Source organism: Platalea leucorodia (genome assembly GCF_965183815.1).
Source record: "Platalea leucorodia genome assembly, chromosome: 1".
Taxonomy (NCBI): Eukaryota; Metazoa; Chordata; class Aves; order Pelecaniformes; family Threskiornithidae; genus Platalea; species Platalea leucorodia.
This window is the reverse complement of record NC_138823.1, coordinates 148346292-148366904: the sequence shown is the minus strand read 5'-3', so window position 1 is coordinate 148366904 and position 20613 is coordinate 148346292. Positions and strand designations below refer to the sequence as shown.

General features: G+C 36.5%; 1 protein-coding gene across 4 annotated transcripts in view; it reads right to left on the bottom strand.

Annotated features, from left to right (window-relative positions):
- The window catches only part of MLLT10 (MLLT10 histone lysine methyltransferase DOT1L cofactor), a 138332-nt gene that overhangs the window by 23576 nt on the left and 94143 nt on the right, over nucleotides 1–20613 (bottom strand). For all 4 annotated transcript variants that reach the window (XM_082313039.1, XM_082313041.1, XM_082313040.1 and 1 more), the window contains one exon: nucleotides 14292–14470. In XM_082313039.1, coding sequence (XP_082169165.1) covers nucleotides 14292–14470 — 179 coding nt within the window. The remainder of the gene's footprint in view (nucleotides 1–14291; nucleotides 14471–20613) is intronic.

Below are 20613 nucleotides of genomic sequence, written 5' to 3'. Positions count from 1 at the left end.
AGGAAAAAGTCGTATTAGTAAAATTGTTCAAGTATGCTGGAGGTAAATAAAAAACTTTTAAAATACTTTTTTTAAATGACAACGTAAAATGACAAGAATAACGATTTGCGAAGCTTTATTATGTATGTGATGACTTCATCTGACAGGAAAGTAGAGGAGGTGGAGGAGTGCTACGTTATTTAAAGGTGAAATAGGAGCTTCATGTTTCACTCACAGCCGAAACAAGCTGTAGCAAGCATTTATTAAAAATGCGCAATCATCCTGTCAATACATATTAAGGTCACAGGACTGAAACACGTTCTAAAATGCAGAACTTTTAAAGCTGTAGTATTCTTTACTTCAACTGATTCCATTCAGTCAACACAATGCACGATCAAAATGTATGGACTAATAAAATAAAGAGACTGCTAAGTATTTATTTTGAAAAGGCAGCAAATTTTCCTGAAAAGATTTTAGCAGAAGGATTTAAGCCCATCTAGAGGTATATAATACACTGCTTTCATTTATGGCATGTTCAATAAATCAGTAAAGCAATAAGCAGCAGAGCAGCACAGAAGGAAGATACACTGTAATTCACGGAATGCCTGAGTGCAATAAGAATAAATGATTGATATTTGATTGATGCTTAAAAACACTTTCTCTACAGCAAGAAAGAAAGGGCAAGTATATTCTTCTAATTAAAGAACTAGATTTGCAAGTTAACTAAACTTAACTCATATATATAAATATCCTCTGAAATATTTAAAACAGTTTTATATTTGTTTTCATCAGTCCAAAATGGTATTTTACTGTAACAGTATGACTATGAAGTTTCCCAAGTTGACAACTATTTGCATTCATAACCGGATATTTACTTAAATTTCCAGGGAAAACAATTTCTTCATTTCAAAAGTTACATGCTCTTCAAGCAAAAAAAACAAAGGGGAGAAAATGAGACAATACTTCGCTGTATACAATTAGATTAGGTCTCAAAAATTTGAGAACCTTTGAGCACGCCTATTCCCCTGTGCCTTTCAAGTTTTATGCTATGAAATATTTTCTGATAACAGGCCCCATTTCTGTCTCAGCTCCACACCAGTAAGGTTTTAATACTCAGCGTGTGATGAGAGATGAAACCAAGTGTGAACAACTTTCGGGTCCCATGAGTAGGTTGACTGTTGAAGCTGTCAGGTTCAATTGCATCATTCCACATTATTCAATGCCCCAAACTGCTCCCTAATTGTTAGGGGCTTAACATATTCAAAACCATTGTTTAGGCTAATGCTGAAATGCCTACAGTTGAGTTTCCATAAAGAAAGGGGAGGGATTTAATTGTAGTTAAACCATTACTGAACTCTCCTCCTTTCACGATAGGACAACAAGGATGGCCGGAACAACCAATTCCAAGACGGCTTCTTAATCAGTTTATATCCAATCAACATCCCTTTCCCCCTCTGCTTTAAAAACAGTCATTGCTATATTGTAGCTTTGCGTCATATTATGATGATGCTTTACAATTAGTGACAGATCACCTAATTCCCTACTTCAGCCAGTATCTACTTGTGAATAATAATTTCAAAGGTCATTTTTATTTCTTGTTTAAAATAAAAACATATCATTGCTCCTGCACTGTCTATATCCCTTGAAGTATGAGTACCAGATTAATGTGCTTGGGGCCATACCATTTACCAGTCATACTAGGTTCTTCATCACAGCACAATGCTGTGACAGAAAGCCCCAAACTACCCCTTGTTCCTATTAACACAAAGTGAAGAAATCAAGAGCACTAGATATCCCCAACAACTACTTCTTATGGCCAACTACTACTGAAAACAGTATAAAAAAATTTGATGCAGATGAAGTTTAAAGCTAAATTTTCTGCAAGCTATTCTGCTACACTTCTCAGAAGATGCGACTAATGCTTTCCATGTAATTGTCTAGCTTCATGAAATATGGAAGGAAATTCAAGCACTAGACCAAGTATTAACATCAGTTTACTTCAGCTAGCAGTCATCTTAAACTGATGTATTTTGGTCAATGGCAAGCAACATTTATCTGAACAATGTACTACTGAAAATAGCATCAAAATTAAAACCTGCATTGCAATTAAATGAGCTTAGATATTGAAACATATTAATACTATGTATATAATTATAATAAAAATTGATAATATACATATTTATAAATTAATTGCTTTCCTTGACAAGTGAAAAGAGCTGCCTATCAAGTGACAGCAGCAAAAGCAACCTGGCCTTATGTTTCCTAGCTTAACTTGGACAAGTGAAGTGATTTTTATCCCTAGAATTTTGAAGGCCAGTTATGCCACGGGAAGCATATAACAGTTGGCTTTTCTTGGGTATTCAATGCAAAGGGAAGAATATGCTATTGCTTCCTTTTATTCTTTCAGTACTTCCAGTACCATCTTTAATTTCATTTAGGAGAGGTGGGGAACCACTGCTACACATCATCACTTGCCTTCTCTGAATTCTGTTAGCTGTTCATCTGGGATGGCAGATGATGGCAGAACACACCCCCACAGAACCCACAGGTGGTCAGACTGCAGTTAACTGCAGCAATACAACCAGATTTCTAGGAAGCCCAAGAGGAAGTTCTGCCACATCAACAGCTTTTCATGCATCACCTGCTACAAAACAACTCTGGACTATTTTCACCATGAATATGGAATTTGCTTAGAAATCTTATCTAGATCTTGTTTCCAATGAAAAAAAATTCCAAATTCCTGTTTATTTTCCTATACACCAAGAAATACAGATGGAATTGAGGACAACACAGAAAATGCTTAATAAAATACTGTTTCCACATTTCTTCCAAAAACCATCATATGACTTTTTAAAACAAAGAGCACAACACAAAATAATACTAAAATGCAGCATGATCAACACCATCTATATATTTTAAATAAACCAATACTTTCATGTACACCTTTTTAATTTGTATTTTGGCTTTCATAGTTATAAATTGAACATAATTCATTTTCAAGCAAACTATACTGACTTCTTCACTAAAACAGCCTACAGCACTATTGATGACTGAAAGCAGAAAGTGTACTTTTTACAGCTAACCTCACCTCACCTGCTATCATACATAGATCACCAATGTGAAGCAACCCCAAACATCCACTGTAGCCTTTTACTGATTCATTCTAGGAAAGCAATACCGGGATTGAAAAGATAACCCATCCCATACTGCCACCATTACCATCCAAGCACTTTGAAGTCCTTAAAGTTTGGGGTTTTTTTTAAAAACAGATAAGCAAGGTGCAATTTTACAATAAGTGTTTTCACTAACTGGCTGAAATAAAAGAATTAACTGAAAAGCTTAATTAGGAGGCTGAAAAAGTTAAAATGAAATCAGAAAAAGGGTTTGTGGTATGTTAGAAGAAAAAGGCAACTTTTCAATCAAAAAGAGCATTAATTACAAATGTACAGATTATTATAATTAAAATCTGTCAGGAAAACTGTGTATGTGATGTAAAATTATGCTATGGATACATTATTCACATCATTAGTACTTTTTATGTTACTAGCAAAAATAAAGACTTTGAACTTCTAGCTGTAATGAATACTCTTGCTTATGAACAAGCAAATAATCAAATACTGTCTTTGAGAATCAATTGTTTTGATTAAATGTACAAATAAATCCTTCAATTAAATGAAACCATCTAACCTTCAAACAGCAGCACTCAAATATTTTCCAAGAAGGGCATGAATGAATGCAACTGGGAAACACAGTGGGATTTGAAAGGCAAAATGAAAAATTAATGGCACACCTACAGAAACTAATTTATACCTCTGCCCAGTGTACAACAAGGGCACATCAAGTCATTAAAAACCACATGGGTAGAAGGCCTATCTTCCAATAATGTGAAAAAGCTATAACCTCAACTGTACTACCAGTTTACTCATCCTTTCCATGTTGACTAAGCTGGATATTACATAAAATTTCAATTAAAATCTATTTATTTATAAACTAGACACAAAAAAAGAGACTTGTACAAAAACTTAGTAGAATGCTACCTCATTAAGAGGTCTTTTTTGTTTGGTTGGTTGTTTTTGTTTGGTGTTTGTTTTTTTTTAAAGGAGGCTTTACAGAGATAAGACCCTGTGATTCCTCCACCTCCCCCACAAACCTAACTGAAAACAGAGCTATCATTTCAACACAAACTCCTTTTACCTCAAGTTTGTTCCTCCATCCTTTTCATCTACCTCTGTCTTCATAGCACTTAACCTGCATGTGCTCTACATAGACAATGGAAGCAATATCTTACCCAAGAATCTGTTTTCCTTAAGAACATTAACCTATATATCAGGAATCACAATTTCACTCTCATATTGACTAGCAGAAAGAATGACTTGATTAGGAAAAAAACCCCAGTATACCCATATAGTCATCTATTTTCTTCACGTGAGTATTCTGAAGAAAGCCATACACTCATAATATGGCAAATAATGGAGCTGAGAGAAAAGTAACTACTTTTCATCATCTATAATTTCAAAAATAGTAATAATAAAGAATCAGCCACTTATTCACAAATATTGACATTTTAACTTTCTAAATAAACCTCAACAGTCTTTGCTATTTAAGTGATGAAACAAACACCTACAGTAGTGGAATTACTGCCGTGTAAAAACGCTTGCAAGATTCTCAACATTTTATACAAGGCCTGTAGGAACACTGCCTCAGCAATGAACTTTGCAGCTTGTAACAAAGCATACACCACCTAAACTGGAAATCTTTTTCAAGTCAAACCTAAACATTCAGTTTCATCTAAATATTTTTATTTATTCTTTCCATTGCATACAGACTAGAAAATTTCACATTTTTCACATTCAACACCGTTACTATTGTCTCAGGCAGCTAAATTGAAGTAGTGCTACACTCAGTTCAAGGAAGAGGTCAATGTGCCTCAGTTGCCTGGAGACTGATGGTTGCTACAGCAGCACCAGATAAGCCAAGCTAAATAAGCTTCAGCTTGAAGGCAGAAAACATTTATTGCTAGACCGAAACATCGATGCAGTTGTCTCAGCGTGCAGCATTGCACAAAATCATGCAACTGCCTTTCAGACTACCTGTATATTGCATAAGTCTACCCGAAGACAATCTTACTGAAGCAAGAGGAAAATATAAAAAGTAAAGATTTTAATTGGGCTAAATACTAGATTACTTGCAACTATGATTCCTTTGTTCTTCTAGTTGAGTCACATGTTAGAAGGAATTTTCCCTCTGGCTGTAAATTCTTCCTCCTTGCTACTCTCCTCCACCCCCACCCCAAAAATCCTCAGCTAGATTGAATGAGAAGAAAATTAGATTTCGACTCATTTTGCCTAGAAGTAACAAGGAATTAAAACAGCTTTTAAGTGACAAACAAGAAAATTTAGATGGAAAAGCCTTTACTAGCATGGTTCTTTTACACTTCAATTTTGCAAGACTCTTAAATTTAAGTGGCTGTGACACAAATATGGTTTCATGGTTTTAGAAGGAAAGTCACTGTTTTGCATTGACATCTTACACCACAATACCAAACCCCTCTCTGTCTACAGCATACTGAGGGATGCATTTAGCGCTTTCTAAATCTACCAGTGCTGGCAATGAGTCCCAAGGATGAGCAAAATATTCTATTAAAAATTATTTCTTTTTCTTCTGGATGTGCTGGCTTTTCCTTTTATATCTTTTTCTTAAGTTATGAGATAAGGAGTACAGGGTAATTTCAACATCCAAACAGTCTGTGATCCATGTTGATATTTTACCTTTGACCCAGTGGGTAGGAACCTCTTCTGAGAGATCTTATCATCCAGAGGTGTTTTGATAGTCACATAAAATATGTTAATTGGTTTTCATGTATCCACCATTTCTATTGACTAGAGAATTCTAGTACCACAGTAAGGATATGATTTCCTTCTTCTGGAAGCGTGCTGCTTAAACCATGCATCATGATCTCCAGATGTTTTATTATTCTCTTTTTAAATACCACTCATATTAAAGGTAATACAAATCATCTTTAGAAAGAGAAATGCAGAAAATGCAACCAAACTGACCGCAAATTTGCAAAGCCTTCTACTCTTACGTCGGATCTTAAAAAAAAAAAACAACCAACCAAAAAAACCTCCCCACCACACACTATATGGCAATGTATAAATTAAACTTTAAAAAAAATGAACTAATAGAACTTACAAAACATACTGTTTATCTGCAGGAAAGATTACTTAACTCTAGATTACATCAAATGAATTAGTATCAGCGAAAGGAAAAAACTGGTGTGACCTGATATCACGATCACCAGAGGAAGCATATTTTGGAGAAATTTAGCAATACATTAACATATTGTCATAAGCACTGTCTACGCTTTACATAAATGACTGATTTCTAAGGGGTGAGAGGTTTCCCCACAAGGCACCAACCCGTTACTAGCTTTGCAGATAGGCAGTAGAAATCTATACTATCTGCACTCTGGACTTCATAAGAGCTATTCTGGCGTCCAACATCTCAACTATTTCTGTATTAAGAAACAGACTTCAGGAAGTGGCCTGAAAAAATGTAAAAAGAACGTAAGGGTCTTCCTAAGTTATGGAAATCATCTCTGATTACATGTCTTATGTAATTTATCATAATTCGGGTAAGTTCCTTTGCATTGCAAGAAAGGATTATTGATTAAATAAGTTTGCTGAGATCATTTCAAAGTCTCTAGTTTTAAGTCTTAAGATGTTCTGATCCAAAGGTGTCTGCAGGAGTATTATACTAAATTCTTAACTTCAGCCGTTACACATGGTTGTGATGTGTACCTTTGAGAGCAAAACAGGAAGCATACTTAAGCAGTCAACCACCTAGTGCAGGCTACTTGAAGTCTGAGATTGTCACATCTGTCATATCCCAATGTCCAAAACTGAGGGCAATTTGTCTTTTTTCATGTATTTGTTCTACTCCCCAAAGAAAAGTTCATTAAACACTGACAGCTGATAGACCTGACATTTTCTAGAGTACCCACAGAGAGGATGGCCCAGAAACTTCCCTTAAATGGACTTATACTTTTGTCTGCCCAGCTCTAGCAAACTTCAGATGCTTAACCTGGAACTTTCCTCCCTTCTTCATGTTTACTTTGAGCTGAATATTTAATTAAAAAAAAGGGGGGGGGGGGGGGGGCAGGAAACAGGATATGTTTTTCTGCACAAGACTGGGAAACAGAAGTGGACAGAGGAGTGTTTTTCTTGGCCATACTGAATTTGAGAATACGACACCCATAATTTGAGGCTACAACCGCAAACTCGGCAGCGATATCAATCAGGTATGTGCATTTTACTGTCCTATGAAAATGCCCAAATCCCCCTTCTGGAGACTTGCAAAAAAAACCTCTCAAGTTGAATTTTCAGCAAAGACTACTTGTTGAAGATGTACACTTAGATTCCCTCATAATTCCATCCCTGTTTTGGAGGGTATATATAATATAAAATAATATATAAATATATAAAATAAGATTGCTCCCAAAACTGCTCCTAACTTCTCTGTTGATAAGGACAAGAACTAAGAATAGAGTTCCTTTTTCCTGTGTTTTCACTTATTTTCCCGTGGGTGCCAGAACAGAAAAGAAAAAGGAGGAGAAAGTTACCTTGATAGCATGCAAAATAATGAGCAGAATTAAACTATGACAAGAAAAAAAACACTGAAACAGGAAGCCAAAAATAGTGTAAATTGGGCAGGGGACTACAGAGATCCAAAATTAGGGACTAAACTAATTCAGAAAGTGAGAAAATAAAAACACAGGACAGAAGCATCTGAAACATCAGGTGCCCTACATTCAGAATCTGAAAAGATCTCAGGATTCCCAAGCTTTCACATTCCTCTATTGTTAACAAATAACTCCAAATCTATTGAAAAAAAAAAAAAATAAGCCTTATCTCCCTCTAAAAGCTGGATCACACAAAGGAGGATAACCACCACTATGTGAATGCTAAAGAAAACCCTGCTGTTTTTCTACTGCTCCTAAGGGGAGTAAAGCCAAACGAACTTCAGAAGGGATAATGGAAGTGATTAAAGCAAACTTACTTCTCTTAGAATTGCAACTGAGTAGCAGCACCTACCTTCCCAATTATCACATCTCCACCATGGAGGCAGTAGTTCATTACACTATGTTGAAGTGGACCTATCATGCCATCACAAATAAATCCTGGACTAAAAAGAGTAACGAACAGCAACTATTCAGCTTCCCTATCTCTGTGCAAGCCATAAGGACTGCTGTTAGAGATACTTCTTGTCCTTTTCCTTCTCTTTGTTAGCTGCTTCTGTGGCAAAGGAAGCACAGCGCATAAAGTAAGAGATGGGAACTTAGGAAGAAAATAAAACAGAAGCTGCAGAGGAAGAAAAACACCTTAAAAAAGAAAGAAGAATCCACTGGGGGGGGGGACACCCACAACATTTTTCCCCTCTGTCCTAAGAAAAGAGAAAATAATCTTCTGGATTCACTCTGTGAAACAGGTTAGTGACAAGTATGTGCAATATTGCTTGAAATTGCCTCACAGATGTGCTTATTACAGTCACTAAGAGCACAGATACCACCACATAGGAGAAGGGGGGGGGGGGGGGGGAGGAATCTACGAAGTCACAATTTGATCATATTAAATTTCCAGAATAAGAACAAATCCTGAAAATTTCTGAATAAACTGAGATTACTATAATGTGAAGATCATACATTACTGAGTCATACAATACCAGCACCAAAGAGTCGATGAGCTACAAACATTTAAAATAAAAGGCTGTACGTCTTAAAGACACCACTACATGACACTTCCATTCCCACTAAAAACACTATTGAAATAAGATGACAAGATACTTAAATGCGTTTTCTTCTTAAAAGGAATACAGTTTGAGAGATGGCTTTAATAATCAATGACTGGAAGAAAACCCAGTCAAAAACCTTTACTTCCATTTCTGTAGTCTGATCCTGGTATTCTGAATGTAAAGACACCAGAAACAAATGGCCACAGAGCCCTAGTAGGGTAATTTCACTCATTTAAGTCATCACAAAGAATAGAGAGCTCAACCAATTTCCATCTCAATCTCGACCAAAGTAGCAAACATTTCATTATAAAACACTAAATCTACTAAGTCAAAATGAAAAAAAAAAATTTTTTTAATCTAACAACCACCATTTCCTGACAAGCAGAAAACAAATCTTGCTGTACAATACCAAAAGATACTGAGGCACCCAGGTCAACGCTTTTTTTATGAGTATATATTAATCGCTAAGAATAACTTCTCGGAAAGAGCAATATAGCAAACTGTTACAGAACAACACAACAGGCTGACAAACATTTCTGCTGTAATTATGAAACACAAGGAAATCTTTGAGACAAAAACTGAGCATTGGACCTCGGAGTGCTGCAACTTGTGACTTGGCTTAACAGGGAAAAATTAAGACACCATTCAAAATCCAAATGCAAGAAAGTGATTTTTCTCAACAACAGAGGAGAAATTAATATTCATGCAAAAGTTAAAGGCATGCTTCTGAGAGAAAAGACAGTAGTTTGGGATATAGTGATTTGCTGTTACATGCAAAACAGGCAGTACCGACAAACACGTCAAGAGGATCAATTCACAGAAAACCAGGAGCAAATATTGGTGTGAGCTGTACCTTCTTTCCTGTATCCTTTTTTTTCTATATTCTTTCAATTGTTAAATGCATTGTTGTGCTAATAAAGCCTCACTGAATTAAGCAGTGTAACCTATCTGAGGCTACGCCCAAGAAATATAAAAAAGAACAGGATGCAAAAAAAAAAAGAAAAAAAAAAAAATCTGCATTTCCAGCGAGTGGCATTTTTACTAGACCACTGATTCCCACCTGGTGAGGAACACCAGCATTTAAATTCAGTTATGGCACAGCATGGAACACAAGCTAATAATCTCTTCTGGATTTATTAGATTGGAATAAAAATTATGAGTGGCATGAGGGAGAAGAAAATGAGACACACAAGAAAAGGTGATTGCAACAAGGCCCATACTGTGTTTTTGTCTTGAAAACAAACAAACAAAACCCACAGTATGGGAACTATCATACTAGACAATAGAATGAAAGAATCAAAATGCAGGGTTTTCAAGGCGTTTTTTTAAGCTTTAAAATCAGTGTTGTTTAGTTGCTGAAAAACCAGCACTTCAGGGTTTTAATCACTAGAGTTTTATATGGGCATAGCAGTTATTAAAAATAATAAAAGGCACAGTAGTATTACCTAGTTTTCTCACTTTAGAACAGTTGCTTTCAATTGTTTGCAAGTTTTCTTAACACTATGAACAAAATTTTCTGTATTAATGTCTACCATAACCTCCTAAACAAAATAGTTCAGCCAATTTTGAGACTAATTCTACAGATTTTTTTTTCCCCCCAAGACCTTCTCTTTAGAATTTCTTAACACCCTTGCTTTAAAAAAAAGGATGTAAAAAATCCATCAAAAATTGACAATTTTATTATGTCTCCAAAATCATAATTACAAATGCCCAATAGAGATCTAAGAAAACTTAACAGCTGAAATCTTAGAGGAGTGCACCGTAGCAGTACACCTTTGAGGCTATTCCAATTTTTAGTACTATTCCAATAGTGGCACATCTGCCATCCTGACCAAACAGCTGAGCAACCAAGGTCTGGGCATACTTGCTCTCTTAACTAACAGTTTAAATAAAGCCTTTTTCACTTATTACTTTTTATCTGCTATAGAGGCACAGGCTTACCTTAACTTATAACCACTGTATGTACACCTAGGTTCTTGGGTGATTTTCTTTTAATTAGAACACTACACAAAAAAATACATTAGCACACCGTTATTTGAAGACTTTCATGGTCAAGAGGTGGGTAAACACTGAGAATACATCCACAAGAGCCCACTCAGCAGACACAGCACTCTGATGAAACTTTGCAGAACTAAGTAGGTAAACCCTAGCCCTTGAAGTATAATCAGTCATTTATGATAACTGCATGAAAAAAAATGAATTGGAGAACAACTGCATGGTAAAATAGGCTCTCTTGACTGAGTCTCTTCAAACACTAGCAAGGACCTCAGGAACTGAAACTGAAAAAGACTCGTAGAGCCCAGGAAAAACAAAGGCACATTACAGGTAGTTGTCATGGTTTAGTGTGAATCAAAGGCACTTCCAGCAGGGAGACCTGCTTGGTATTTTCAAGTCCTGAAAGTTGGGGAAAAGCATCTAATCTGCCCGGTGCAATGACAGAAGTAGCACCAATCCTAAATATCAACGAGGACATGAATGCACTTAATATTTTAAAATTCACAATAGACATCCATCTTCTTTCTCCTCCATGCTAGAAAGTAATCTGTAAACTCATTTTCCCTTGAATGAGGAAGAACGGTGTGCATGGACCTTAAAGCCAACTGACTGTTCACCTCTTGCAACTACAGCTTCTTTGTAGGAAGCTTCTCTCAAACCTGATAAATCAGCAGGGTAAAAAAAACAGAAAGGGGACAGTTAAAGCAATTTAGCCTCAACTGGAAATTTCCATTGCCTACCTCTTGGATGTTAACTAGATGCCAGACAAAAAGGAAAAGCACCAGTCTAACTGCAAATGGTGAAGACAGGGAATACAGAAGGGAAAGAAGACTGGGACAATAAATATAGGTGCCTTGGTTGTAGAGCATAACTTAAGAGACATGTCATGCTACACAGCTTATCTGAGGCATGATGTTTGCTTGACATATATGCCTGTATAATGGTTCAGATGATGGAAGGACCAAGTTCAAATTTATGCATTGACACCATTGATATAAGAAAGAAAAAAAACTACGCCTTTACCAATTACCAACTGGCAGGCCCTAGTTACCAAAGTTAGTCCTAGAATCATTGAACCAGCATAGGACTTCGTTAGTTCTCTGTGCAAACACAGGAGTTCTCTTTTAAGGCTGGCAACCAAAACGTCTCACCATTTGAACCTCCCTTTATAATTCAGAACCAAAAGACTCTTTAAATGGTAGCACCTGTGAATAAGATCCTGACAAGTAAATCTATGACCACTTGAAAACAAGTTAGGTACTCAGGTAAGATACACAACTCCTCTGGGAAGAAAAAACAAACAAACAAACAAAAAACCAACAACCAAAAAAACCCAACAACAACAAAAAAACCAACCCCAACATATCTCCCAAAAAACAGAACCAAAGGAATGACAGGAATTTTAAACACTTAACCTATGGGGGGCTCTCTAGTTCAGCTAAAGACTAAGAGAAAGCACACCTCCTAGGGTATACTTAACATTTTTGTGACAACATGAGGAAAAAAATCCTATGGTATTTCTGTTCCTGCCTGCTAAATATGGGCTCTGTCCCATTGCTTTTTGAATCTGTTTATCCTCTGACAGAGTTTAACAAATAGAAGCGATGGAGCACAATTCTTGCTTATTTAACTTTTCCATGTCATTTGTGGTTTTACAGACCTTTCTCTTATGACATCTCAGTGTCTCTTTTTCAGGCCAAGAGTCCTACACTATTTACTCATTCCTTATAAAGATACTGCTCCTTGCCATTGTTCACTACCATGGCTGCTCTTGTACCTCTTTTGATATCTACTGTACGTGTTTTGAATAGAAACTGCCTTTTCCCCTTAACATGAATTTCATTTGCTGTCTTACCACCTTGTCAGCATAGGCTGGTGAGGTCTTCCAGCAGTTTGTGACAGCTATCTTCATAATAGCTCATTGCATAACCTAGCAGCAGCAAACTTGGCTTCCGTCCCTCCTCCTTTTCCTAGATCATTTATGAATACGTTGAGCTGAACAAAAGGCCATAAGGCTGATCTTTCCAAGGCTCTGATGGTAAACCCCTCCACTGTGAAAACTGAGCATCTACTTGTTTGGGTTTTTTTAAATCTTTTAATCTGCTACTAAACTATGACACAACCTCTCCCCTTATCTCCAGACTGCTCAATTTAAGTGTCTTCAGTGAGTTATGTTGTGTAATACACTTTGGTAATTAAAAAAAAAAAAAAAAAAAAAAAAAAAGGAACTAACTCCAATTGGTTGTGATTTCCCTTCACAAAAGTTATATATTGGCTCCTCACCAAAGCATCATATTTTTAATTCGCTTCTTTAAAATAGTTTCTATCAATTTGTGCAACAGAGATGTCAATCAATTTTGTGTGAAACTGGCCAACAGGTTCCAAAGTTACAAGACAGAAGTCACACTGGCATAATGCAAGCCTTATTTCTTTAGGAAACCAGTCCAGAAGAATTATGTAAAAATACTGCCACCTATAACAACAAAGTGTTATTTGATATTGAAATGTATTCTATGTTGGCCTGCACATAGTATTTCTGCTATACATGTGCTATACACACACACGTGTGCACATACATACACACATACATGTACGTATGTATGTATTAAGCTTCATTGATTTTAATTCTTCAGGTTTATATCCACTATCTTAAATCACTGTAGACCCTATAAATAAAAAGTTGATGGCTTATACAAACACACAAAAAGATATATTTGATACATTCATTGTAAAACAGATGCCCATCAGAAAATGAAAAATACAAGAAACCTGAAGTATAAACACATCATTACAGTATTCATTCATACTTGTACTCTAATCATGGTGGCTCTCCAAAACCATAACTTTATACTCTCTTGCCTTGCTAAATGCAATCTTGCTCAACTTAAATTCATACAAAATACTACCATAAAGATATTTTTTCTGGTTCATTTCTTCGACTATGTCACCATTCTGCACTCCTCCAGTGCCTCTCTTATCCCTTCACCATCAAATATGAACTACGCATCTTCATTTGTATGACCTTTCAAATACAAAACTGTAGGATATCTACCCAACTTTCATTTGCTATCAAGACGTCAGCCTTGGCCACCTCTTTGCCAGGGCTTGCTTTAGTTGTCCATTTGTCAAACCTCCCAAATAAACCCCTCTGTTCTTTAACTGATACCAGCATTTTTGCATGAAACAAGCAAAACTTTACATGTTTTCCTCTTTTAAATCCTTTCTTAAAGCATTGTTCTAATAACAGACGTTGGTTAGAGCATGATGAATTGTAACCGGCATTTATGCTACCAGTTATAATATAGTCATTATTACTACACACTTCCACAGACCATTTTTAACAATCAATGTGCTCTATAAAGATGGGACTATGTAATATTATGGGGAACTTCTAGCAACTGTAACGTTTTCACAACAAATACAATGTTTATTAACCTATTTTCCAAACAAATTATTGTTTCTTTTAACATTGACAGTAAGCAGGTCAATAACATGATTTGCTATCTTAAACTCTTGTGATAGTTTACCTGAGTTGCAGCAACAACAGTAGTTATAGAAGGCGCAGTTGAAGGTGATAGAGCTCCCACTTGCTGCAAGTGGCCTGAAGCCTGCTGAGGTAAATGAGAACTGGAAACGGGAGTGCTAGATCCTGAGCCAGATACTGCATTTGGAAATGATACTGCTACATCATTGCTGCTAAAAATACCTGAAAAAAATTACAAAAATGATTACATGCATCTCTCTCTCTTCCCCTCCCTCTGTTTTCTAGTAACCATGTAAATATGCAGTAGAAAATTAATCAAGACAAACAAGATCACTTAATACATAATGCAGAAAGTTCCTGTGTTGAAATTCTAACCATGCTGATTGATAAAAGTGCTCTCATCATTTGAAATTCTACAGTTCAGGGAACACAGATTGATTCAGTTCTAAGTTTTTGTAGAACATGTGTGATACATCAAATATTTATGTGCATTACAAACTGCTCAAATATTAACAGTAGCAGAATTTTTGGCTAAAATGCCTGCCTTCAACTGAGTCTGCTCTCAGAGTTTGTTCTTTCAATTAATTACTGTAAAAGTAAAGTAGATAAAGAACGAAGTATTGGGCTATATAACTGAACATACACAATACAAATGGAAAAATACTTTTTAAAGTAAAAAGTTTCTGAACAACATACATTTGTCCAAAACTGTAATTTTCGCAACTAAGGATTGCTTGTGTATTTTCAGAAAAATATTGACAGCAAGTCTGAGGACAAAGTACTCAGATTTGCTGGTAGAACTGGTGGTACTTCATTTATTCACAAACTAAAACTCCATCTGTGATCTAAGAATGCTTGACTAACATTTCTGCTAGAACAGCCAACAAGTAAACGACTAAACATGTTAACATTAGTCAGACTTGTACGTTAGCAACTTAAATAGGAAGAGTTCATACCCCTCTGTGAAGCCATTACTTCTGTTCATCTACATGCAGGGTAAAGTTCATTATATAGGTTGGGAAAAAACCCTATTGACCAGAAGCCCAGGACAAGAAGTAGTACCTGTCTATGAAACTGTTAGGCTCCACGTGCATTAGATAAGTGAGCTGTCAGCTGGCCAAGGAATATCAAGCATGGTAGCACTGAACTGCAGTTAGAGGAAGAGTGCCACAGGGAGTAAACAGAAGTAGAATGAACATGGTTAGATCAAAAAAAGCAACAGAACTGAAATGCCAGTTAGAAGGCAAAGGTGGAGCTAGTTTGTCACTCATACAAATAATGATTTGAAGAAGGCAGTGACAATAAGAAGATACGCAATGTTAAAACACCACTCGCCACCCAGCAATCCCTCTGAGCACAGGCAGTCAAGGGAGACTAACATCATCCAAACCCACACATAATATGCAAACACTGATGCATCTTCAATTCCCTGCCTCTATTAACTGTCAAGAAAAATGGAAGAGAAAACCAGCCAGACCCACTAGAGAAAGAAGATACCAAAAAACCAGCTGAAGACACATTCCAATAACACTTCTTTCCTGCCTAACCGAGGTTAGTGACTTCTTATCATCTTCTCCCCAATCACTTCATCATAGTGCAATTCCAAACCTGCTCTGCTTTTCTACAGATCTTTGTATCTTTTTCCATTTAGCGCACCTTCCTGGGTCATCTTCTGCTCCTTTTTTTTTTTTTTTTTTTTTTTTGGGGGGGGGGGTGTCACCATCCCAAAAATCTACAGTTATGGCATTACTAGCAGTTAAGATCCTTGCAATGTTCATTCTGTTATGACCATTCTCCACTTATATCTGCCTTATCTAACTAGACAGTAAATTCTATGGATCCTGCTCTAGATATGCCCCCGCACACCACCAAAATGAACATGATTAACAAACAGCCTTGCTACTGAGTCTATTCTTAAATGCGATGTAATTACAAGCACAAAAACTGAAATATACTCCAGGTCCTCAAATGATTTTTTTTTAATCTGCTTTCAATCAGAGATTTCAAATTAATGAAAGGATGAGAATTTTGACCCTTTGTATTTTGAATGTATTAAAACAATTAAAAGGACAAAAATTCTTAAAAAAATATGAGATTCTCATGCAATTATCTGGCACCAGGAATCATCAATTTTAAGGGTAAAAATAATGAAATATCACAACACTTATGATCAAATCGTAAGATCTTGTCACCACAAATGCTATCACTCTCATAAAACGTCAACGATAATGAGTGGAGAAAACAAAATTTTTGGTGAGAGTCAAGTAGTAAAAAAAGAAGGATATTTTGCCAGAAAGGTAAAACAACTCCAAAATTTAAAAGCTATTGTAGATTTTCTTTTCTTAATTTTTCAAAATCTTACATGTTTAATAACTGCAGAGCTGCTGCTGCTTCTATTTTAATGATAAGGTTTATTCTTCCTCTTAAAAATAAAATTCTGGAATACAAGCAGATGGTTATAAAATCACGGGCAAAAAGCTATTTCAAAAGAAAGACAAGCAGTAAACTAGTTTGCCAGTGGAATGAGGTAAGCTATTATATGTTGCTAGTAGTAGTAGTTGTAGTAGTAGTAGTAGTATTAAAAACACTCGCTATTTGTTGCTGTTGCAAAATACAGGACAAATATGACCTATCTGCACACTCTGGGCTAAGTATTTCCATTAAGCAATACCTTACTTAATACATAAAGTACATGCACCTTCTGGAACTAGTCATGCGACCAAGATATTACTCCATGCAAGCATTCGAATAAGAACTGTATGCTGAACATACAGATAAATCCTTCATTTTCACACCATTTCAAAAATACCTGCATAAAAACTATATGCATATCACAATAGAAAAGCCAAGAAAGTACATATTTAAAATGTCTCAAACATATCAAGTTGTCCTTTTGGGGTTTCGGGAGAGATAAATCACTTTCTGGATCAGGAAGGAATAACAACGAAAGCCTGAACAAATCACTATAAACCACATTAATGTTTAAAACAAACAAACCACCTTGAAGTCCTTCCCATATTACTGAAAAGCCAAATAGCTATAGCTTGTGATGAACGGCATTGTCTAATTTGCCAGAGACAAACAGCATGGTTAAATACGATCTTCAGCATTTTCAACAGAACACAGTTCTTCAACCGCACATGGAAATGGATGTAACGCTGTTCAGGTAAAGTCTGACTGTGCTTAACACCGCTAACACAGCTGCAGAACGTGGTTTCGGGTTCTGACAGATAAAATGCACGTATAGCCTGCATTGCTGGAGTGAAAGGCTTAACAAAAAGGCAACTGCGGAAAAAAAAAAAGCAGCATCTCCGGACAACAAATAACTGCCTGCTTAGAACAGAAGGCTAGTATAGAGCAGGAAACGCATCACATTATGCAGATTGGAAAAAAACTATACTCTTTTTGCTGAGAATCAGTGACGAAATAGATAATAAAGGAAATAAAAGAACTTCAAGAATAGCGAAAAACAAAATAGCCTCAAGTCAGAACCAGCTGTGCAGTAACATACACCAAGTCGCACACAGAACAATTTTAGTGATTTTATTCAAAATCTCAAAAAAAATAAGTAGCTCCATGAGCAGAAGAATTAACAAAACAGATTAAATTCTGGCTTTCAGCAGTGTTGCATCTCACAGATGACATCAATACACTAAGCTTTCTCACCACGATTTCCGTATCTAGCTACAAAATCCTCAGGTCGTTTTATTTTCTAGTACTACACTCCCCTTCATTATTCAGCTCCCTTACATTCCCTTTCTATGCTGGCAATTGCCTAGTTCAGCAAGAGACAAAAACAGGCTGTGGCTGCTCTTGTAGCCATACACTGTCCATACCTATTACAGGAACTTACATATTTTAGACTCCTTTATCAAGTTTGCTCAAAATTGGACAACAGGCTTAAAGCTTACTGCGGGCCAAAATCAAGAGAGACAACATGTAGACTGCTTCCTTAGGAAGCTAGGAAAATGTTCGCTCTACCATAAAGCTGTATTTTCTTTTTTAAGTCAGTAACTTTAAACTCTTGCAACAATTGTGAAGAGAGGAAATTATCAGAGATATCTATCAGGTTGCTGATCCCAGCATTTTGCCAAAACTTAAGGAATAAGCAGAATCTGGTCAAAGATGTTTCTAAAAATGTAAACTTGCAACCCCACAGAAGTTGCACAGAACTACAGAACCTTCCTACTTGGGAGAGGACAGATGGACACGGGGCAGGAAATTTTGAGTTACAAGAACTTCTTTACAAAAACTGAAGCTATATACACATTTTCAGTACCTTCACTTCCTGTCATCTCAAAAAGTCTCCCCTAAAACCATAACAACTTTCTATACAGAGAAAAAAGGAAAAAGTGCCTTTGAATGAAGCAGTCCATTAACTAGGCATTAAACACATGGAAAAATTGATTAAGTTTAGATATACAAGAACATGTTCTATTCCAGTAGAATGTTAATAGTGGAGGAAATATCATATTATTTGTTATTTTGTACTATAGACATAAGCTAAAGTGAATCTAATGCTAAACACAAGCAATTAAAAACAGGTTATTGTGACACCGTTGTCTAAAAACAGAAGAAAGTTGTGTTTGAAACTGCCAAGCTAGCAACAATACTCCAATTCATCTGAGGTAATGAAACTGTAGCTTGGATGCTAGGGCCAAACTGTTTCCTTCATGAAGAAATTTGAAATCTAAGAATCAAATAATCAAGCTGTTTTCCTGCTGCTTGATGAGCAAAGTGGTAAAGTTCACTTTCGGATAGGTTTCAACAAGATTCTGCAGTAACAGTTCTAGAAGAGCACGGAAATGATAGTTACTGATCTGCAGTCTGATAACATGCCAGCACATCCCTCCCTTTCAGTGACTGGGGGTCCTTTTTTGATGGAGCCTCTGTCACAGATCAACAGTCAATACTGTCCTTTTATGAAGGGCATTCCGTGTCCTCTCCATGATGAGGTAGAAGGAAAAAAAGCTCCCAGACTCAAAGTACCCAAAGAAGACACATCACTGGCGGTGGAGGGGAGAAGGGAAGATACGAAATACAGGTATACATGTTTTCAAAATGGAACAACTATTCTAGTTTCATACCTATTGACAGAAGGCAGACTGCCATAATTATTCTCTTTGAAAATACTCCATAGATTGGATTTATATATAAATATAGATATATATTTTTATATATAAATAGATATTATATATATATGATTTATATGTCAAAATACTTGACAAGAACCTTCACACAACTGAGGAACACAATTCGGCATGGCAATGTCACATGTATGATGAACCAGTGATCTAAGAACAAGGTCATACCATCTGAAGTCTGCTATCAAACTCCATTAAAATTAACCCCAAATGCTTGACAGCTCAACTAGCAAAAGATGTTTATTCAGTCTCTTTTGCCTACGTCCATTCCTATGTTCATGATCCTGACTGTACAGCTATCTACAGTCATTCAGAAATGTATTCAATCACGGGAGGGGGGGGTTTGAAGGATCAGAACTGATCCATGTAGCTACCAAAATGGTCTTCTCTGTTCAGCTAGTCCCACCAGCTATAGAGAACAACGTTATTTTATACTTGATCCCACATTCATTAATGATGACACATGTCAGCAGTGTTACAGAACTCACTCTTCAATAAACTGTAACAGTGAGGAATACCTATACCAGCTAACTAACGTAACACATATGAATTGCTTAAACCAAGCTCAGTCAGCATAGAGTCCTCAACTAGACTTTTACTTCCACAGGCAGGCTTTTAAGTACAAGATTTCAAAACTGCCTAAACCACTGCCAGAAAGCTGGCGCAGAGTGTGCCTACTCCTGCTTTGAATTAACCCAGGCTGCTACAGGTCTTACACTACAGCCCTCCACTGCAGAAGGGCTCAAACTCACATTTTTCATAGCCCAGCCAAGGTGAATTTGCTGTCTGAGAGGAGAGGTTTGAACATGACACAAGGAGACAGATGAATGACACGCTGGACTAGCAACACAGGGAGAATGGTATCATTTTCCTAGCCCAGTATATCCATCTCTAACAGTGACTAACAGCAGCTGCACAAGGAAAAGCACAAGAAAAGGTCAAGCATGAAATAATACTTCCCTCAAATATTCTCCCAGCCTCTAGAAATCTGTAACTTACAGATTCTGAGCTTGAGAAATAGTCTTTGCAATTATTAGCCTTAAATTTGCTTCCAACCCTGCCCCAATTAATTTCTTCCAATTCTGTCTGAACAGTTGTAACTTCTCATGCCATGTCCCATGGCAAAGTTATATCTCAGTTAAACTGTGCGGTCTTTTTTGGGCAGGGGTGGGAGTGGAAGACAGGGATGACACAAGGACAAACCTCCTTTCGTTTGTTTCC